Below are 24,018 nucleotides of genomic sequence, written 5' to 3'. Positions count from 1 at the left end.
TTATATAACAGTTTCGCCGAGAACAACTTCTCCCGGCAGAGCATCTTCGCCTTCTACAAACTATTAACCCTAGAAAGACTAAGCCCCGAGCTCTCCCGTAGGAGACTAAGCTGGCCTCCTCGTTTAGCCCAGTCAAGTTTGTCATGCTATCGTTCGGGAAATGTCCTTTAAAAGTTAATACTTTAGCTTGTTAATCGCTCAGCACGACTTAATTCTTCCTTCGAATTCGTGGGCGTCCTTAAATTATTCTACTCGACGGAATTGCGAGGCGACTTGGAAATTATAGGAATAATTCGTGATTCGTTGAACAAAACGAGAAAGCAAGACAACATTTCTAATGCAATCGATTTTGATTGTAATCTGGTTTTGATTAATACGGTTCTAATTAAGGTAAGCGCATTTTCAACAACCGACTTTTTCCTCCCGCCACGGTTATTTCTTACTAATCTACACACGGTTCATTCAAACCGTTACAAACCGTCCACCCGTCGCTTAATTCTCTGTCTCAACTTCGACCTGGTTACCGAGAAATGAATTCGCGTGCTGAACTTTCCTGCCGTGGGAATAGAATGCAAATATTTTAACGTGCTGACGAATAGACAAAAGAATATTCTTTGAATTTGCCCGAGGCGAGAACGCCGTGGAAATTTTCATGTAAATCGGCGCGACGTTTTGTAAACTGTATCGCGAGTAATTAACATCGACTGTTCTCGGAATTCGCGAGCAATATTTCTTCGAGTTGGCGAAAAGTTTGTGAAATCGTTCTCAAGATCGCGAAATATAAATTTCGTAGGTGGAGACTGTTCAAAGTTCAGTTTGCGAGGGGGTACGGAAATGTGTTTAATACGGAGACTCACGGAACCATTATTTCTGTGAAGAAGTCTATTGATAAATAAAATGAAGGAAAGAAAAAAGGAAGAGATATTGGTGCTGACATTTACCAGATTATTAAATGTTACTAAATGTTTTTAAAATAATTGTAAAACATTGAATGGAATATTTCATACGCAAAAATAATCTAACAAAATTCTCCAGTTCTTGCATCCTCACAATTTTGTATTTGATCTGTAAGAGTGCATGAAGGTCCGCAAAACTTCAAAAATAATCTGCAAAAAGCACCTAGTTTAGTTGCACGAGAATCCCACTTAATTGAAAGCAAAAACGGTTTTGCAAAGAGTTGTCTCTCTTCATACAAACACTTTTATCTGGCTTTCCATTGTGGTCTTCGCCCGGTACAAAAGGCGAATCCGATAAAAATAGGGCATTTGGCGGAACGCGTAAAAGTTGAACGAAGAAAAGGCAAGTTTTCCGCATGAGAAATCTCAAGTGCCCGGGACCGCGTTCCCTTGTGCGACGAAATATTGTCTGACGAATGCATCCGCGCCCTCTTGTTGACTTGTTCCGCGAAAATCGCGCGACTGATATTTTGTCTCGACGCGGCACGGCGCGGTGCAACGCGGTGCAACGCGGTGCAACGCGGTGCAGCGGCAGCCCCGTCGAATATTTTGGAGGTCCCTGTGATAGATCGGGGTCGAGAATGCTCTCCTGCGCCGAGAGCGAAGCACTCAAAGGTACGGCTTTTCGATATCCGGAGGTAATTCCGAAAAAAGCAGGTCGCGCCAGTCGTAATCGATAAAGTATCGCCGCCGTATGAAAACTTCGAAAACATTTAAAACAACACCGTTGAACGGCTGCCGCGAATTTTCAATTGAGAACCCGTGGTTCGTCCATTAGACAGCCGGTCTTTATGCGAAATAAAAATGTTCCAAATTGCAACAAACTGCAGTGAAACAGACATTCATTTTCATAACACTAGATTTGCAAGACCCGTCAAAATGACGGATTCTAATATTTTTGATTTACGAATATTGGGATTGTAAAGATGCATCCGTGAGGAATTATTTAACAAATAAATTTCTTTGGGATATATGGGTATATATATATATATATATAATGTAAAATGTGAAATAGTCATTTCTAGTGGTCCGTAAACCTAGTGTTAATATGTTTAATAGGTTGAATTTTAACTGAAATTTTCTAAATTCTAATTTAATTTCATTTTGTAATGTAACTTATGCGAAACATAAAACTGAAAGGATAGAAGAATTTAAGGATGTTGTCATATTATTTACGATATATTTTTATGTAACTACCGTGCCTTGCAATTGACGTAGGCGATTTTAATTCAGCATAAAACTTCATTAGCTTCTATGACTATGTATTTTCTAAGCTCTCGCAGTTCTTCGAGTTGTCATTGTTTGTACAGCAAAAATTAGTTTGTTCTGTTAGTATTAGAGGCATGAATGAACCAGAAAAAATCCGACAGAATTGAGCAATTAAAACATGAAAATTCTATTGAACCGCATCGATCGATCCGTCTACACGGATTCTAGCCCGGATTAAGTTTTAGGATTAGCCGGGATATTGAAACACAGATTGATACAAGATGCGAAATTTCGATCTCGCGAATGCAAAACTAGATGAATCTATTCCAATCAGAATTGAAATGTTTCGCGTCACGGTGGTGGCACGTGACACTAATTATTTTCGACACAGTGCAGACACTCGAGAATCAAATACGTAAACGGGGGATTTGTTAAACGGAAGGAGGACGGAAAATATTTCCATTTAGCTTCGTTATAAAAAAATTTAATAACGTAGTCCTCGCTTTAATGGATTCCAGTTAGTAGGCAGAAAATATGCACGTTCCACATTCGTGTAAATATGCTTATAAATTAAATGGTATTTCGACGTGAATGTATAAATCCTTTAATTAATGTCCTCGCGTGTTCCATGATTTGTTCAAGTCAACGTTTAATAAATTTTTGCTAACGTTCTGAAATTAAATAACGTTGCGAAACGGATGGTTGTTTAAACATGATGGAATGATTACTGTTACTGTATGGTTATAAAGTGGATGATGATTATTTAATTCACTTGTCTTGCGATGACGTGCTGCAAATTATATGTATAGTGATACTTGCATATAAATAAAAAATACATATATTTTACAGATAGAAATCGTAAAAAGTTAAACTGTGACCAATTTTTAAATTTTTCTTATTAATCGACTACTCCGTCGTTGAAGAAAGTTTTAATACAGTCTGCCGAGATAAGTATTTTCAAAAATGTTTCCGTCCTTTTTTGTTTCAAGTACCCGCGGTAGTTAAGGATAGTTTTGCTGAACAGCTTTTCTGGACGACATGAACTTTTGTGAACGAATCTCTAACTTTCGGGAAACGAAATGTTCCCAACATTTTTGAAACTAACCGCGGTCGAAATGTGTCTTATAACACAGTGAAATACGTTCGTAGAGTGTATACTGTATTATATGTAACTCTCTGCTACGAAATTTTGAACACTGCGTTGTATTGTAGGAATCACATGAAAGAAAATTATTGGTTATTATTTGATTCAATTTATTTGGATCAATTTAAATATATAACGTTCATTTAAAAATATATTATTTATTCGAATATGAAATTTCGAAACTTTTTTTTAAAAAAGGTTTGAACACACAATTTTCTATTTGTCGTAATGTCTGCAAATACTCATACACATTAAAACAAAGATAATTCGCTCTAAGTTCGCAAACGTGTTTTACCGTTTCTGGTGTAATAGCCTTAGAAGACAATTTTCACAATTAAATTGTATTTCCTTCAACCACTGCACACATTTAATTACGCAGTACAAACCAACTCTCATAAATAAAGCAGTGGAGGTCAGTAATACGACAGATCGTAGCGCTAAATAATTACTCCCGGTATTATCTGCGCATAAAAATTAATCGATTTTCATTAACCGGAGTAAGCAAATTCGAGCGCAATTTATATGCAAACCTTGCATAAGTAGTTTATAAATGGTGCAGTACCTCGTCGATACGCGATTTGAAAAATTTCGTGATCGTCTGTGCACATTGAGTAATTTATAATTGTACCAATAAAGAAATTCAGGAAATCAAAAATAATGTCAACGTTACTATACACCAACTAAACTTTTAAACAAAATATATCAATCAAATTTTTACAGAAATGATAAGGAATATAATAACGCGAAGGAGATTAAATTATAACTGTGAAAGATTAGTTTTCTCTATATGAAAAAATTAAATTGATCAACGATTTCGATGTAAACAAAAACAGTTTGTATATTAACAATAGCAAACATCGTTCCCAAATGAATAGAATATATCAAAGATAATTCATAGAATATGTTAAAGCATAACAGTCAAAACTTGAAATCTGATAACTGTTTCAATTTGATGATTAACGCAATGATATATTACTGCCGCTGAAAGTAACTTTTAAAATGAATGTCTATGTTTTAAATCGGAACGGGAAGTTTAAATTTACATAAAAACTGTGCAATTTCGTAGAAATGCATTGCGCAGATAGATTACATCGTAATGTTATTACAGTCTACAGAATTGTTCCAGCATAAATCGATTGAAATTGAAAACCCGGATTTCGGAAGCATTAAAGTTAAAACTGTATTTGAAATTCATACAAGGTAGAAGCTAAGGGAAACGAAAGAGGAAATTCCAGCGTCGACTTATTCTGAATCGGAGAGACATCCCCAGACGTTCCACTCAACATGATTTCCTGTAATCAAAAAACAAGCGACAGAAGGAAAAGAAATCAGAAAGGTTTCCGAACTTAAGGCCGCAACTCGTGTAAGCGATTGACAAAGTCGAATCCTTTTACATAAATCAATAATGTCTCGCAAATGTGTTCCTACAGTTTCAACACGAAATTCTTAGTATGAACAGAGTTACGATCGTTTTTATTTTGTACGGGTATAACGAGTATTTATGTTTAAAATGTTGAAAACAAGAAAAATATTAAATCCTGCATTAAAATTACAGTTCACACACTGAGACTTCCACTGAAGTACTTCTGCAATTTTAATCCTCTGCGTTCCTAGAACACGCACATGACCATATAATGAATTTTAAAAAATTATTCCAAATTGATACCAATTAAGGAGCTCTTAAGGACTTTTGAAGTACATTTTTCGCAAAATACTTAACAACGATAGAGAATTGTTGGGTACGAAATTGAGAAAAGAGTAAACGTATAAAAAAAAGCTTGCAATTTTTCTCAAAAAAATTCCCAAACATTTATTTTCAGAGTGCAGTGCGAGTTGCCCTCTCGAACAATCAGCCGAATAAATATGCATGGTACAGTGCATTGAATAATCGAAATTCGAGCAGCGGGTTTCGTAAGGTATTAATGAATTTTAGTCTACGAGATTGAACGAACTACCGCTTAAAGCCGTCTGTGCGAAGCTGCACGCGGAATTGATGCTGGATCTTCGCTATTTGAATAATTGAAAAGGGCTCACGCCAGATCTGAAATCGCTGAAATGAGATTAATTAAGCTCGCCCCCGGCCTCTCTGTGCGTGTGCGTTCAAGTGCGCGTGTGGTGACAGCGAGCAACACGTTAAAGCTATGTAAAGTGCATTATACACGCGTACAGGCACGCGCTCGCACACGCCGCGCCGCACACTTGATTGGATTGTTTTCTAATTTCAATCGGACGTTTGACTTTACCGCGAATATTTTTTATACTGCGAATTCGGCCGAACACGTTCATCGTGTCGAATCACTCCTGTAAAGACAGTAATTACATTTGTTTAAATTGCTGTGTATATTGCGTTCCGTTCACATTTCTCGCCCGATTGCGTTGCAATTCGACGTAAACGTAATGTCGTCCGGCAATTGTTTATTTCATTGCAATGTTGGTTTGATAATTATTGGCAACCACTTTGGACGGCGATTATGTGTGCTGTTCGCTTAAATCAGGGAGTTCCAACATGTGGCTCCGCGAGCCACACGCTCCTCCTTCCCCGCTTAGGTACTTTCCCCACTCTTAGACTTCATTCTTGTGTAGTAGCAGAGTCGCCAGATCAAGACTTGTTCCCCCACTCTAATTTCCCCTTCCACCGCGGCCCTCCGGTACTGGCAGAAAGAGGGTAACTCTTTCCCCTGAATTCGTGCTTGCTCCCCTCTCAAGCGAAATTTCGCTTGAATTTTCATAAAGAATAACGTGATCCTTGCAATTTACATTTAATTAAAGTAAATATTATGCGATCCGGTTATTACAATTGCCAGCACTTATTTGCAAATTGCGTTTATAAATTACATGAAATTGCCCCACGAATTTTGCAATAATACGTAGTAATTGAACAGTTACTCGCATAAATCTGGACAGATAGCAGAAATTTCACTGAACCGTAGAGAATTCCGTAACAAACGAAAATGGATTTTTGAGAAATACGTCGCCACGTGGCCATCCACGAAGTCAATTCCAAACGACAATAACGACGTGCACGCTGATTCTCTCCCATAGAGGCTGATCAGATTATTTCACTATGTATCGCGCCAACGTTTACACCCGTTTAATTCACCACTATGTGTGTACCTTGACTCCTGTGTTTTGCGTTATGTAAATTCGTCGTATTATGTTTCATGTACAGCGGACATAATGGTTTCTGTATACTAGGATATCAGGAATAATTAAGTACGCCTTTTAATATCGCTGATGAAACATATTGTGCCCGTGACGCGTGTGCATATTCATTAGGATACTGTACCGTTAATGCTATATTTAGGTTCAAGTTGTTTATTCAAGCTTTCAGTTCGGGTATGGAAACCGTAAGCCGAAACGTTATAAACATGTTTGACGAGTGTTCTCGTTAATACGTTGTTAATACGTCGTTGATCATATCGCAGGATACCTTCATGCGTTTCGTTATTATATTGAACAATACTTTTTTATTAATTCTTTTCTATATTTTATTACATGTATACTACTTTTATCTTCTTTGTTCTTTTTTCTTACAATTTTCTTCATATTTTCATAGATTATACCAGAGGAAAGCATGAAGTGTACGAAACAATTGTTTGTGTATTTACTGTACATTTATTCTACATTCGCAGCCACATAAAATACATACTGTGGGGCTAAAATGTATTTCAACACTAAATATCCCGTTTATTTACGATTGAAACTTCCTTTACAACAAATACTTAAAATTTGATCTACGATTTTTTGAATAAAAGGTGTACTGCAATCTTTGCAACAATATAAGGCAAGTCTGGGCAATTTACGGCTCGCGAGCCACGGACGAGTCCTCTTCCCACTCCTGAGACCCCCCACCATGCTCGTACTGAGCGTAGGAGAAGGGGGCAAGGGGCTACGAGCCTAAACATGCATGAGGTTGTCTCCAGGAGAGATAAAAAGCACGGTAGGGTAATATGAAGCGGCCAGTGGTGGGGGAACCTGTCCACCGGTAGTGGGGGTCTAAAGCGACGGCGGGGAAGAAGTTGCCCAGGCATGAGGTACACTAATTTGTTAGGTACTAATTTGTTTTTCATTTTTATTTTATGAAACAGCTAAAAAATCGTAGACTAAGTTTCAAGCGCTCGTTGTAAAGGTGAAGGTTGAATGTTCAAGTCTGTGATAAATTTATCCAAAAGAAAAAAATGATTTTATGCTTCGGAGATGACGTAAAATCGAACGACGATCAATTTACGCTAACGATAATTTCTTTTATAGTTCGACAGCACCGAGGGGAGCGGCTCAGGCGATGATATTCTCAACTTGACGGACGGTTCAGGGGATATTGACGTTAATAAGATAGACGTGAGTTGCAAGATGAAAGCGAAACCTCGAACCTTACTGACAATGCACGTTGACTGAGACTAATTATTTGTTTCGCAAGCGGTTCGCGCTACTAACCCGATCGGATTAACGTTGAAGTTCCGCGGCGTTCGTTAACGAGATGCGGAACACGTCGTTGCCGCGCTGAAAAGCCGATTTGAAAGAATAACTTTTTGTTCGAATCAGTTTTCAAGTCTTGAATGAAGCGTAACGGGGCTTCGTCCGCGAAATCTAACGACCGGATGTGGTGCATTCGAGGCAAGCCCGCGCTTGTTGTTACCTTGTAATCGCAGTTCATTTTTGCAAAACGGCCATAACACCGGCGAACGTAACGACCGCCTCGCTATACACGAAATCTTTCTGCCCGCGAAGATAACAATCGTTGGTTGTTGCTTCGTTAATTGGATTGGCTTCTGTCTTCGGACGCAATTAACATTTAACCGGCTGATTTTAACAAATTTCTAACAATTCTACACAGTTGTGATTAAAACTTGCTTATTACTACTAAGGCGGTGGTAAACCACCATGACTAAAAATGTACTGTTTTCAGGAATTTTTTTTTTTTTGTGGACAATTAATAATTTTTCAGAACAATTTCTTTCACTAGATAAAAAAGAATTGGATAAAAGAACCGAACAGAATGAAAAGTTGAGTGTCCCCCACAGAATCTCGTTAACCCCAAAATAAAATGACAATTAAATGCAGAAAAAGATTGCACAAGTCCCATAAAATATTACAGAGTGGTTAATTATTCCCAGACTGCGGATTGCATGCATTTATAGCCCGAACGAAAGGCAGCAACTTAAATTAGTAAACGGATTGAAACAATCCGAGGATGTCAGTATCCTATTTTGAACTTGTTAAAACTATTAAGGAAAGAATGAAACTTCTGCCTGGCCCCTGTCGTTTGCAATAATAAAATTCCAATTTTTCACCGTGGATCAATTACCCTGTAAATATGCATAAAAGTTCTAAAATAAAGTCAGAATTCGTACGGAGAAAATAGAAAGAAGGTCTCAACATTATTTACAAAGTCATTTGTTCATTTGTCGGCACAGTATAAAAGTAAGTATCTATCGAAATAACGTAGCTCATTTCGAGACAGTATCGGCTCACCTAAATGACTCTTCGGACGAAGGAAAGTGTCACAAACAAATGCAATATCAGAGCAAGATTCTGATTACGATTTAATTAGCATTTCCTACGAACGGAAGGCCCGACACCGACCTAATTCGAGAATAGATTCGAGGTCTAAATTCACAGTTCATTTTCTCGATTTATTATTCCCATTCGCGGAAAGAACACCGGCGGCTACGGCGCGCGTAAAAGCGTTTTAATTGCGATTCTTCGAGGGACCGAAGTTTCGAGACGATTCAATATTCCACAAGGGATTCCCTCGAAACCTGTCCGACATTAGATGGGAAACGTGCAAATCACTTTACGGGGGCATAACGTGCCATCCCACCCGGCGAGAATAATCTGGAGAATTCGGACAGGATCATGCATCGGCCCCTAAAACGCATCGTTTCGACGAGAGAGCTCCTCCAGTCTTTCCACCATCGCTGCCGAGGCTCCTCTTAATCCGAACGAAGTTTAGAGGACATCCGTTTCTCGAACTTGCTCGATCTATTAAATCTTCTGACGATCGAGTTTAACATAAAATTAAAACGTTCCGAGAACTTTTCCGTGAATCGCGAACGAGATCCGGATCAGCTTGCGTCAACGTGGCCAATTTTTATTTCGAGCGCGGCACGCTTAATTTCGCAGGAATCCAATCTATTTCAAGAAAGTATAAAATAGGCTCGATCGTACGTTGAAGTACGTTACAGTGTTCTTTATTATCTTTTATTCGATTCCGAGCTGAAACAGGGCAGTGAATTTTTTGAACGAAGTGTAGGTTTAAATTGGTTAATTTAAGGGCATGGGATCCAGAGAAACAAGCGCGACCGACCAGATCGGGTTGGTCTAGCGAGTCATTGTACTTCGCAGGGGAACTAAAATCAAACAAGTGTTACACGTCCGAGGGAATCGATTACAAGTCTCCGAAAATGGAGCGTCAAGTTCGGGAGTCCCGATCTTGTCAATCCGGGGTGGAATTAGATTACATCTAACGGGATTAGCGGGACGCAAATTGTCAGGTATCGAAATCGATCTGGTTGCAAGTTCGTCAAAACATTATTGCCGAAGATATTCCCTTATTTCATTATTTAAATATTGGCACGTTGTTTCTGATACGTTCAGCTGTCTCGAGGCAGTCTGCAGTTTACCCACAAAATTCCGAGATCGATTTTTGGCCAGTCTTTGGGACGAAATACTCGACTGTACGGACGAGGGTTGCTGTTGGAATTTACGGAGGAAATGCCACCGGTGGCAGAATAGAGGGGCTTGCCGGAATGATTCGGTGAAGACTGTTGGATAGAAAAAGGTGGAGTGTACTTTCGTAGAAATAGAACCGGGCGAAGAAAGCAGGGGGCAAAGATTGATAGAGAGGCGAGGAAAACTGGAAAGGAATCGAGGACGAACTCCGGTTTTTACCGCGTAACCACTCACGTTGGCAATTAGACCAGTTGATCCGGGTTTGTCAAAGTTAAACTTACCGACTGCAATTGACTTTGATTTGCTCTGCTGGACGTAGTTAGCGCGGAAATCTTAAAGGACTCGGACCGTCCGGTGTTGCTATCGATCAGAGAACTTTGTTCTACAGGGCCAATCAGAACTTGTGCGGCGTACCAGTGAAACATGAAAAGTAGAATGTGTAAAAGTAAACAAGTAAACAATCTTGTTACAACTTATACCAATTTTCTAGGTCATCTTTCTACAGGAAATGTACCAGAAATGTCCCAGAAGTGTACTTCCTTGAAAGGGATAATTCCTGAGATCATTTGAAACAACTTTTTCCTTTGCGAAAATGTTCTCCGTGGCTTTGTTAAGGAGTTATTAACGAAAAACACGGACCAATCAGAGCGCGGCTATAATAGAACGATCCCGGCTCGGTGACACCTCCCGCTGAGCGCGGCGTTGGCATTGGCCGAGTCAGAATCCGCCTGCTGTACCCGCGCTCTGATTGGTCTGTGTTTTTCGCTAATAACTCCTCGACAGAGACGCGGAGAACATTTTCGCAAAGGAAAAAGTTACTTCACATTGCATCAGGAATCACACCTTCCAAGGAAATACAACATTTTTGGGAGACCCTGTATATGTAAAATAGGTACAAAAAAAAATGATTTCGTTCTTAGCATCGCATAAACTGCCATGTACAGAGTTTCGAACCTTTTCCCTTTTTTTCCAAGGTCTCGCATACTTTTTTAAACGAGCAGATTGCTCTGAAAGATTCGCGTCTCTGCGTCGTTCTAAATATTTATTGAATCGTACCGAAAGCATTTCAGAATGGATTGAAACAGGTGTGTATTGCGATAAATTAATACTCACTATCCTAGATCAAATTGAATAATATCGTATTACCAATTGTGTCAGGAAAATGGTGCGCAATACGTACATTTCAGATATAATAATTATTTCCATTGATATTATGGACGTAACCTATTGAGATGGACGTAATGGCAAAATTAGGACAATAGAGACTCCAGTACTGAACGTTTTAGTGTTTTTCGACCTTTTTGTAGCATTGGATTCCCAATCCTTTTTTTTTAATTGAAAGAGACTTATCCTGTCTGACTCGACGAGAGGAAAAAAGAGAGGCAGAGCCGAGCAATTTATTCCATCTGTGAAATCCTGTCCCGGAGGAAAGCTTGCAAGATGCACAGCGGGATGCAAAGATGCAGCAGCGAATGGTATCGAGTGAACGAACTCAATGCAACAGTCGCCGGTCGTACTTGTCGTTCCGATGCTACGTGTTATTGCGATCGACTATCGGTTTCATGTGTGTTGGCGCTGTCAATGCACCTGCGGGGACGCGCGTGTCTTTGTGCATTGAGACTCTATCCTCTATTCTGTACCCTATCCGCTCCATACTTGCATCCCAGGTTTCGATTAACCATTGTACTTGGAATGTTTAGTGGACCTACCGTATATAAATGTCGGGGTTCCACACGCCCGGTACCTCTGAATCGATTAGACGTCATTTTGTCAATGCTTATTGGCTACACACTGTACTGACGAATATCAATTGCGAACGAATCGAATTTTCTGCTATCACCATCGTGATAGAAACAATGATAATAACAGTAAATACGAGAAATACAAAGTCTTGTTGTAGATGGAGGAAAGTTTCCTAATATGGGGAGGTTCTTTTTAATTGATCATAGATTCAATGTAAATGGAAGAAAATTTCGAAATTTTATTTATATATGTCCCAGATGTCTAGCCGATAAAAGTCCCATAACTATCCCTACTGCCACGGGGTATACCGCGCGAGGGGCCAAGAAGCTCTAGAGGTCGCGTGGATCAAAGAACACAATCTCCTGGTCGATGTATGTCATATCGTGACATATATCGAGTAAACACTGTATTGGGTGGTATTGTGATGCATGAATGAATCTTTAAATTAGTTTTTCGTGGATTGTTAAGTTAACAAAACTCTGTGATCTGCCATTATGGATCTCCCTAATATGGAGAGGTGAGTCTCATTTTAATAAAGTCTCGAATATGGTCTTCTTCTTTGTTTTTAGCTGCAAGTTTAACTTTTTCGTGCAGGCGAAAAGTAATTCTCCGTTTGTTTATTGGTGAGAAACCTTTCGTCTTCTGAAACGGTTAAACTTTTCGCGTTTTGTATAGGGAAAGTGTGCTACGTCAATTTTTTACCAAACACGACAGACCATAAAATTCTATTTAGCCGCATATATTCAGATTTATGGGTTATTAAGGATTCAAACACTGAACGATCGATTTTTGCGGTCTCGGTTTTTTGTTTCAGAAAAATGAATGATATACAGATTGACGATGATTAATGAAGTTTCGGGTAAATCAAGCGAGCGTTTAGCACACGTTCGCCCTAAGTACTTTCCAATAATAATTAGTAACGACGCGAACTTACCGGGTCAAAATATTCTTTGACAGTTATTTATTGCTCGCAGCACAATTAATACTTTTCCTAAAAATAATTTTTTCTTAATATTTTCGGGACATGTCTAGCAAATTTGTTACTAAATGCTTGTTACGTTACAAATACAATTTTTATATTATTTAATAAAGAAAATGTCTGTAAAAAATATTGAATAATGTCTTTCATTAACACTAATCATTTGAATCATTTCTTATCGTAAAATATTGACCGATACTTTATTAACACTGTAAGCAGGTGATAAATATATTTCAAAATGGCGTATAAGCAGAAATAATAGACAGCAGAAAATGCTTACAACATGATGGTACAATGCATCAGATATTGCACCGTCTTTTCAACTGAGCAAGAGAATTATATTTAATCCTTCCTTTCTCTCGCATCATTTCCACTGTTTTGTTTCTCACATTTTCCGCCTTTCTCTTTAATTCATGGCGCGCAGAATGTCAGAACAATTTTTTCTACTCATTTCTCTCGGAACGTCTCGCTCTGAATACGAAGCTGCACGAAACTAGAAAATAGTGTATACAAATAACGGACTATAGTTCCACCGGCGCGCCCAACAATCCACAGATTTTAAATAGGCTTGAGAAATCTAACGTCATGGAAATCGGGCCATCTATAGTCTATAACACGCAGCTTATTGTTGCGAAACAGTGCTTTATGGTGCTGCGACGTAATTACGATCTAATTTAACCAGTTTTCGCTGCTTGGTGGTTTATAATATTATTATGGCATACAGCCATAAGATACAGAGTGAATTCAAATTAGAAAAAAATATGGGGTCACACTTACGTGAGACACCCAGTATAATATTTGTTCTGAATGTGTAGAAAAATAATTTGATATTATATAATATTTGTTCTGAATGTATGGAAAAATGATTTGATGGTGCATAATGATTTTGACAACGATGGGAATTGAGGCACAAGTTTAAGTTTTAACTGTAATTGTGATTTATTTATATTTATTTCGGTTCTGCATATATTAGAAAATATATTGATTTTTAATTATAATAGTGACTGCATCGACTTCAAGGATATCTCAACTACGAAGAAGAGTTCACTGTCAACCCGCTGTAACATTATCTCCTTAGAATTAAATACAGTTGACCAACGCTTGGCGATTATGGCGATGAAACTGTACCTGCCACATGTGTTTTGTATGCGCATAATCTCCTCAGTCATAACTAAGTTCAACCTTTGTGCTATAAACGTGATGTATTCTAATTAAATGTTTGTGTAGAAATAACCATTCTGTTAATAACGTACTAACCAAGATACTATTTTTCATGCTTATTAATGTCCTCCATTATGTCTAGGTAACGGCGATGTAATAATTAAACCTTTCCACTCGAACGGCAATTTTGTGGCATCGTTTAAAATTGCCATAATTCAAAGCAACCGCTCAATTTCACTTCCTCTTGAAATGTTCTGAATCGGATGAAATTTCTTAGTATTAGAATCAAAATAGCTTTGAGTGTAGAGGATGAATATAATGTTTATAATGAATACGACTTACGTCGTGTACGGACGGGATCAAACTTCTTTTGTTTCCGATGATCTTTCACTAATCGCATTTACTCGTTTATAATATGTGGAACGCTCGATGGGTATATCCCACAATAGCGAGGATCGATGCGCAAGTATCGTGCACTTTTCAGTCACATATATCGAGGCGTTCCAGCACACGGGGATCGATGAACGCAACAAAATGAAACTTTTCAGTAGGAACACATTGATCGGCGCGGTAACGCTGCCTCGCTAAGATTGAATGACGTTTGGGAGAAGCTCGTTTGTACGGCGAATCTACGGCATCAAACGTTTTTCCAATGATACGCCATATTAACCGTGAATGCGACGGCGGATCCGTGAAAATGGAACGATTTCGCTGCTCTTCGAAGATAAATAAATTGCACCGGCGCGGCGCGGCTCGGCGCAAACGCGCAATCAATCACAACCATAAGCGATGAAACTTCTATGCCGTTCGTTTTTCTTTTAACCCATCCTTTTTCGAACGATATAACGACATATAAATCACGTTTGGTGTTCTTATTCACCGTTCCTTTTTACCGTCCGTTTTCAGATCGGACGAGACGATGACGAAGACAGAAGCGAGAAAAGCAATCCGCCGCCATTCATCACGCCTCCTCCTCCCAATCCGGACTGTGAGTAATCGCAAAGAATTCGTGAGTTTATTTAATCATAGCCCGGCCGGTAAGACATATTCGTGTCCCTGAATGGCGGTACCAAAATTACCGGGGTGGCGGGGGAAGGGGTGGAAATTGTTTCCTCAATATTTCAAACGCCGGTTAGAGCCATCTTCTATCAGGAACATTCGACGGAATTCCCAGGATGATTGCGAGCTGACCCAATCCTCCCTGCCAAACTGAAATTACAACAGTGCTGGAACCGTTTGCCATGATCAACTATAAAATACGGAAGAATTGTGATCGTCGTGTTTTTATGCAAAATAAGCATTGTCTGCGTTAATTGCAAGACACGGGAGCTGCATAAACAATTATTCCTTTCTCGAATAATTTTAATGAGCTTGGGCCAGTACAAATAAGATTTGCAGATTCTTTAAATGTTTTCGTAGTTTTGTGCATCTCATCTAGTCATTTTTGTCATAAATGCTGTAAATTCGCAGTCCAGGAATCATTATGAGAGTGATGAATGGAAGAAAGAAATATTGGATCCTCTGGCTTGAAATTGATGAACAAAATTTTTATTTTTTTGTTAGTAGACTGCTGATTTTATGCATTTATGGCGGAAATTGAGTACCTGAAATGTCGAATACTAGGAAGATTAAAAGAATCGAAGAATGTCAATCTATTCAAATTATTAAATAATGAAATTCTGCCATGTCCACATTTAAAATTTGATTGACACATGAAGTAGCATTCATAGTTACTGTTACACGTTTATTATTTATGAATTCTAATTGATTATTATTTTGCACGATCCAGACAAAGGGCCGAAAGGTGATAAAGGCGATAAAGGGGACAAGGGTGAGAGCGTTAGAGGTCCTCCTGGACCACCAGGACCTCCAGGTCAGGATGAGGTAAGTATTTTGTATTTTTTAGATTTATTCTATATCATTAATATATCCTACAACGCCATACTTACATTTCTTTCCCAATTCTAAGCTGTACATTTTATTCCTGCGTTCGTGATGAAATGTTTTAAGTACTTAAGAAAGTAAACAATTATAGCTTGCATTCGACAGACCAGTACTTCTACAAAGCGAGAAAAATAGAAAAATAAATCTTCTTGCAACATGTTTACAAATGAGAATAAAAAATAATGTTCTTAACCTTGTGTACAAATAAAGAAGTATAAACATGTAAGATTTACGACCAGAAAAAAATAGTGAAATTAAAAAAGTATAATTATTATTTAATATTATTCACTAAAAATAGCGTATGTTAACAGAGCATAAAGGAGCAACATAATACTCGACGACAAATACGTAACATTCGTGCAAACAATTTATTATTAAACTGTTTACTTTCAGCATTCCTTTGTCCCACCAAAAATTTGTAATTAAATCTTTTTACAGTCACTTTTCACTCGTTTCGACATAATTGCAATTCACCAGATGTTAATAATTCAATTCTAATTGAAACACAATTTTACCAGTCTCGTTCGACACATTTCGTTCCAATGATTTTAACTTCAGCAGAATTTCACAGAAAGGATACAAATATAATTTGAATGTGAAGTAAACTCGAGGAACATCGCTTAAAATAATTGCCCACTTACAGGTGGACGTTGTTAGTATGTTCCACAATTGGTGCTTAATTTCCAACATACATACAGACGCGTGCACGGTTCGTTTCGTGGTGCGCAGGAACTTCGAGAATTCTTATTAATTTTGTTAACTAACTTATCGTAATCTATGCATCAAATTCTCTGCCATTAGCAGTCCCAATATGGACCATAGAAACTCCAGTTTCGCTGGCTGAATAGTGTGCACACGTATGTAGAAAGGCAGATTGAAATGCATTGTGAATATCGTAGGACTACACGTTCGTATCAGGTTTCATTAATGATTATGCAACGGTGCATTGTTCGGCGCGAAAGAAATATATGCTAACCCACATTACAGTTGGCGTTTAAACAAACGGCGGATTGCAAACAGACACAACGTTCGGATAATTTTGCTCAAGACAAAGGGTAGATCGAACTCTAATTACACGTGCGAGAGTTTGCATTACATGTTCTTGCGGCCCCTTTGTTACGATAAACGAATAATAATTCAGTGCCGTGGCGAGACACGTATTTATACGATGTACGTTTACTTAGAGTTATTCCATAGGTTTAACTTGCCAACATTCATCTCCCCTAATGAAATAAAGCACTATCTTGGACTGGTCCCACGCTAGGGTCTACTCGGTATTAAAGCGGCAGCAGGATGTGCGTGCGCAAATGTGCTGAGAAATTAGTATCTTGCTGATCTGTGAGGCAAAATATTGTTGCATTATGCACATATTTATTATTTATTGTAATTTCAATCTTGATTTTAATATATCTTTTAATATCGTTATTTCGATCTCGAGAGACTTTTAACATTTTTAAACCTACACACTTCTAATGTATATCAGAAGACGGAAGAATTTTGTTGTCGTTATCAATATTTCGTATCGTTGCATTCGCACCAAAGTGCGGCTACGTGAGCAAACAACTAGCATGAAACGCAGTGTACTATGATAGTTACGTCACGTAGGAGTATTCGGTCCTAAGATTGTCCCTATGACACCAGATGTATACGATTACGCACATATTTCAGCAACAATAACTCGCATCAGTAGCGTTTGCGCATGTTAAACGAGCTCGAATGCATTCCGATCCAAAATCACTCGTTTATCTTGTTACGCGGACGATCTAATTTAGTCAGAACGCCGAAGTGCGCCCGGTAGCCAATGCGTGTAACATTGATTACACTAAACTGGCTTTCGCGGTATTCACTATCTTCTGAAATTATTGACGCGCCGATGCGTGTGGAACCGTCAAAGACAATACACGAAGCCAATGCTAATTCGAATGCAATGCAGAAGTCAAAACTCAATTATGATAATTATCTTCTGAAAATCCCGTTACGCTGAAATTCAACTGATTATTAAACTATTAAAATAATAATTAAATTGCGAATTTTGTACAGACATTCATTTCCTTTTTGAATAATTGTTTAATGAGTTTTAAAAGTAAAATACAATAAGATTTCTAGATTTTTAGGTGATTTTTACTATTTAATAAACGAGGATAAAATCCGTAGTCTAACAATATGAAATTCTTGTTCTTTCTTTATAATAATTCCATTTTTTAATTCTCCAGCAAATTCTCCAGTAGAATGCCAGTTCTTGCAAATCGGAATTTTCAAATCCTTATTCTGCAATTCTACTCTTATCTTCACTCGACGAAAATTGCATTAATTACTGGGAGACACGTCTCATTGCGATCGAATCGAACTGGGATATTGAAGAACTTCCAGACGCTATTTTAAGTGAAAGCTGCAACGAATGAAACGTTAAATTTCTTGCAGAATATTCTACCAGAAAATAATGAGTTTCTTAAAATACAATGCTAATAAAGCAGAATCAGAACTTCAATATATTAGGACCTGTCGTTGACATATTTTGTTACGTAACATTTATCAAACTCGAATTGAAAAATATTTTCAAGAAGCTGTCTTGAAACGCAGAAAAACTTGTTGGAACTTTTTCAATCTCGAATCTTTCATCCACATATTGAAAAACAAAACGAGCCATTGAAACTATGAAAAAGAAATTTGCATTTAGCTGCAACTGTGCATCGAGCTAAATCAAAAGCAGATAGAAATTAATGATGTTACGCAAAGAGTAGAGTCATTAGTTTACCGTACTACTCTACTAACTAAATATTGGAATTTAATCGACGATAGTTAGACGATAGTTGTGCAATAGTTTAACTGTATCAGTTTATGTTGCTAATTTGTAGCTATTACCACGCCATCAGATATGTTAAACAACGACCGAATATTTCACATGGTACCTCATAGGTCGTGAACAGAGCACCAAGTCCATAATTTTACATTGAATAATAAATTATAGAAGAGACCCCACTAAATTGTAGAATTATCACTAAAAATTAACTCGTGCACGATTCAGCAGTGTATCCTTTTGTAAAACATGAAAAAATATAGTATCATAGCGAAGTAAACTTATAAGTAGACTGCGGATTTTTATGCAAAATAAAAATTTTCTGTATTGATTAGTTTTAACCCTCCGTATGCTATGCCAGAGTCATTCGTGACCCGTCGCAGTGCGGATAAGCTCGAGCTTCTTCTTCATCCGTAATAGGACGAAAGCCGGTCCCGAGCCATCGCCTTATATCGAAAGAAAACAGAAATGACTCCGGCATAGGCCTAGAACTGGCAGGAGTCCGAGGGTTAATCAGTTGAAAATAATGTCTTTTTAAATTGTTTAAAAGTTTTTCCTGTTCGAAAATTCAATCTACACATTTTTACCGTAAATGCATCGAATCCGCAGTCCAGTTACAAGTTCTCCGTACATCATTATTTGATTACCGCTTTAATAATATTGCGAAAACGCTGCAGGGTCCACCGGGGAAGAAAGGCGATCCAGGAACGTGCACATGCAACGCGACAGCTCTAATGGCGTCCTTCACTATGCCGAAAATGATCCAAGGGCCCAAAGGCGAGCAAGGAGTGTCAGGACAAGAAGGGAAACAGGGGCAAATGGGGATGACGGTATTGACGCTTTGTAAAAGCCACACCCCGCTTTACAGTAAAGGCTCAAGAAAACGTGACGGGGGGAGGGGGGAGAGATCATTTCATGCCTGTAAAATAAACGACTTCAGAAACGAACCGAACAATTTCTCTGAACCTTCAAACATTTCGACGTTTAGCGCGTGTTTCCACGATCGCTAAAATTCACTGTTCGCAAAAAAAAAAGACGAACGCAATCTTTTTTTCAAAAGTGTTCTCGCAGTGTAAGTTCTGACTAGAACAGATCTTTGCCTGTTAGGTTGTCACAGTTTTAAAATTGTTATTTTAGAATAAATTATTTTAACAAACAAAAGATATATGTTTACTTCGATCTCTGATATATAGTAAATATGCAACACGATAGGAACATCAATGGAGCTTCACGGAGCTTTAATACTATTGAATGATGATGTAGGGAAAATAAAAATTTGCATAGACCGTATGTACTTGCAGTGAATACGCGACATAGTAGTACGCAGGAACTTCACCAAAACTCTGAAGACTTTATTTTGTCCGCTTATTAAATGATATCGTTAAGTAACCGAGTAGGGAAAATAAGCGTTTTTATAGAGTTACGTAGAGTAATTTTTAGTAAGTGTAAATTTGCATTTTACTTCTCGCTTCGGGAACTGAGAATTTTATTAATTGCTACAGGGGGCCGCAGGACCACCCGGAGAGAGAGGAATCGAAGGACCAGTCGGTGCTAAAGGAGACAAAGGAGACACGGGGATACAAGGACCGGAAGGACCGCAAGGACAAAAAGGAGAGCCGGGTCGCGATGGAATACCAGGGGAAAAAGGCGCGCAAGGACCTCCTGGGCCACCAGGAAAGAGCGAATTCGCTGGATATGATGTACGTAACAGTATTTCTATTAAATCAGTTTTACTCTCATCTCTTACAACAAAATAATCTTTGTTGACGACGGAATATTTGTTAAAAAAAGATATGAACGCAGATAGCCTTTGTTTTATAAGAAAGACAAGGAACGAATACGGTTCTCCTAAATAGCATATTTTCCAAAAGACAAATTCTAGATATAATATCAAGAAAATTAGGTCGCCACCAATTTAATTGCGTTAGCCGTCGTGCAATGGATTACGAACATTTAATTTATTTAATGAAACAAGGATACTGCGATCCTAAACATTTTTACTATCCTTGAAATCCTTAAGGATCTGGTTACTTGGGCAGAGCAACGAAATTTTTAACGTTTTGTGACGTTAAAAAAATTTTGCAAAAATTTTGCAACGTCGCAATTTATAAAAATAAAATGTACATGTGACAGCTTTTTTGCCAGAAAATAGTATCACGAAATTAACACTATCAAAAAGAATGATTCTAGAAGTAACAAGTATTTATTCTTCTGCCTAGTAATTTACAAATATTGTACACATCAATTCGAAGTGTTAATTAACTTTGAAGTATTTTTACAATACACGATATGTAACAATTAAGCTCTGAAGCATTTTTAGTATACACAATATATAACGTTTAAGCTCTGAAGTATTTTTACAATGCGCGATATATAAAAATTAGTAATGCGTCAAAGAAGATATGCATTGTGTGTAATAAAATCGAAAATTCCAAATAATATTTTTCTACTGTCTCCGAGTTTCGAAAGTATCGAATTCCAATATTCGTGCGACCTGCATACTTTCAACTTTAACTGTACAGTGCGTCTGTGCAATGCTCGTCGGATCTACTGGTCATTAGATGAGGGACGGTATTATATAAATATTCTGTCAATATGCTATGATTTCGCATTAATTCATTAACGGAGAAAAGAAGTATTTTCGGTCGTTGATACACACACTACAACAGTATATTGTTATTGTGTGTATATGAACCGCATAAAAGAATGAATTAATTCATTTTACACAGAACAAATCATATTTTTCGTTTCCGCATTTTCGTATGTACGGGATTTTTACAATTGCGCGGAACCATCTCCGTTAATTATTTAATTCATTATTAATTAACAAAGTTGCTAATTAATTTATAAACTATGGAAAAATATAACTGTTCATATTTTCATTAAGTGAATCAACAAAAATTAGTTGTCAGACCTTTTTCGAGGAACTAATAAACTTACTAAAATCACATTACGCGATTGCTTTAGTTAGTGGATATTGCGTAATTTATAATACTAGATGCAGAATGAAAAAGTGAGCATGGTTAATTAGTTTTCGAAAATATTTTTACCATTGAATAACGTTAGATAATTTCAAGCTTCTGAATTATTTGGATGCTCTTTCGAGCAATTTAATAAGCAGCATCCGCGCAATATCTAAGGTGGTAAACATCAAGAGCTCCATTGTGGTTTTAATATATGAAGGTGTAGAGCTTTAATATCGTCAGTAAATTCTGATCTTCCCTAAAATTCATTCAAAGAAATTTGTAGACATAAATAATAAAAGTTATACGTAGTTTAAAGAGGCGTAGTACAAACAATGCATTCATAGAACTCAATTATACTGATTTATCAGTTATACCAATTATTATGATTTCAGTTTTAACAATTCAAAATATTTTACACCTCTTTTATGCAAGTCATTGCAAAATTAATTAGCATTTTGTTAATCAAATTTATGACCGAGAAGGGTAGTGCTCATAGAACAGATTTAGGTGCGTTTCTTCTTGATTTCTATTTTTCAAGCCTGGAAAACCGCATAACTGAAGACACAACTAAGAATAACACGCTTTCGTGGGTCATAGCATAATTCAAGAAGAACGACATACCAGTTTACGACCGAGCCAAAAGCTTACGTTCCGATTCAGCCTCGGACAAACGAATCCCTTACAAAGTTCCCTGTTTCGAGATAAAGCCCTCAAATTGCAATTCCAATACGTTTCCTTTTCCCCACGGTATCCGAATTTACACCCTCATTTAACCTCCTCCGCTCGTAAACGTATACGCATTCGTGTCTAATAAACTACCTTGATCGTGTAGCATTGGCGCCCGGACGCCTCCCAAACAAACGAGAATATTAACCACCGCCGAAGGGGGTAAGCCTTCAGCTTCGTAACATTAATTTCACCCTTTCCTCCTGCCCGGTCGGCGGCCGTTCAAAATTTTCCCGTGTCGTTTCCCTCATTCACTTTACCCCCCACCCAGAAACGGTGTGTCTCATGAATTTCCCATGACCAGGTGGAAGTTGACAAAACCACAAAGTGCCCTATCCTTTCACAGTGGTCTGGACAGTATCTCTTCTTCACCCCAAAAACTCGAGATTCCATCGGACCCTTCTGTAACTTGCCAATCAACAGTCCTCAAGGTTAATAACTAGAGAATAAAAATTGTCTTCAATAGTAAGAAACGGAAACCAAATAAAAATATAATTTTTCCATGAATAATTTGACTAAGTAGAAAATAATATAGTCTTTACTGGATATATGTCCCGCAAGCCTAGCCGATAAAAGTCCTACAACTATCCCCACTGTATACCACGTGGGGGGCCAAGAAGCTCGGGAGACCTCGGTCGCCGAGGAGTGTAAGGTCGCGTGCATCAAAGAATAGTATCTTCTGACCGATGTATGTCCGTGACTAGACCCGTGTTTTTGACACATATCGAGTAAACGCTGTACATCGACGTTGCGACAACTGAAGATGCACAGCTAGACTAGGAGCATAGTTGAAACAAATTTTACACCTGCAGGGATATCCGAGCAAATAGAATAGAAAAATAAAATACAATCGAAGCGATTCCCCCTCCCCATTCAGAAGACCCAACGAAACGTAACTGTGCCTCGTCCGTTCAATTCGATAAATGTCGATAAGAGGAAACTGATTTGTCGAGCTGCCAAATTTTAGTTTCGCAGCAGCAGTTTCCTTTTTCCAGTCTCGGCTCGTTGTCTCGTTGTTGTGAAATGGAACGCGATATCGCTCCCCGGGGAATAAGTAACCGTACACGCAATAAAGGCGTAGCTCTGTGTCCATCTTTTTCCCTTCCACCCCCATTCCGCGCGCCCATCCTATTTTCTTGGTGGCGTCTTCAGCGTCGTCGTCTCCTCGTCCCGGCGCGGCGCAGACCTCCCTTGTCGTCCGCCACGATTAAAAACGACGCGAACCGACACGGCGACGGCGGCGTTGCATCTGTGTCGACCGGTGTTTTGCACCCGGCGGATGCATCGGCGAACACGCGCCGGATGACCTATTTTCGTTCGCGGGGCTAGCGTGGAAATTAAATAGGGTGCGAAACGTAGCTGATGCCGCGGTGAAAAATAAAGCTGCGATTTGGTATTCCGCGGCCGCGCTCGGGTAAATACGGCACGTACCCGATAGCGGGCTTGGTGTTCCTGGGGTTTCTCGAATTCCGCAGACGCTGTTTGCATTATGTACCCTTTGTCTGTTTCGCGCCATCGGTCCCCTGCATTATTTATCGGAATTAATAACTCCGCCGCTCCTCGCCGATCCGGAAGTCCACTGGCCGCACCCGTTCGCCGGCTGCCTGCAACCCTTGGACGCCGCAACCCGGGTTTACTTTGACCCAGAATGTTAATATCGTCACTTAATTAGAGGAAGGGGTGGTAATGCCACCCCTCTCCTCCTAGTTTCATATTTCTTC

The 24,018-nt window shown here is 38.5% G+C and overlaps 1 protein-coding gene across 1 annotated transcript in view; it reads left to right on the top strand.

Moving 5' to 3' along the window:
- Mp (collagen XV/XVIII-type protein multiplexin) overlaps window positions 1–24,018 on the top strand; it is a 358,297-nt gene that overhangs the window by 308,878 nt on the left and 25,401 nt on the right. The window contains exons 6-10 of the mRNA XM_076791868.1: window positions 7,561–7,647; window positions 14,771–14,852; window positions 15,654–15,748; window positions 19,283–19,435; window positions 20,108–20,305. Of these exons, the coding sequence (XP_076647983.1) occupies window positions 7,561–7,647; window positions 14,771–14,852; window positions 15,654–15,748; window positions 19,283–19,435; window positions 20,108–20,305 (615 nt within the window). The remainder of the gene's footprint in view (window positions 1–7,560; window positions 7,648–14,770; window positions 14,853–15,653; window positions 15,749–19,282; window positions 19,436–20,107; window positions 20,306–24,018) is intronic.

Source organism: Halictus rubicundus, chromosome 8 (assembly GCF_050948215.1).
Source record: "Halictus rubicundus isolate RS-2024b chromosome 8, iyHalRubi1_principal, whole genome shotgun sequence".
In the NCBI taxonomy this organism is placed as follows: Eukaryota; Metazoa; Arthropoda; class Insecta; order Hymenoptera; family Halictidae; genus Halictus; species Halictus rubicundus.
This window is presented reverse-complemented; position numbering and strand designations above follow the sequence as displayed.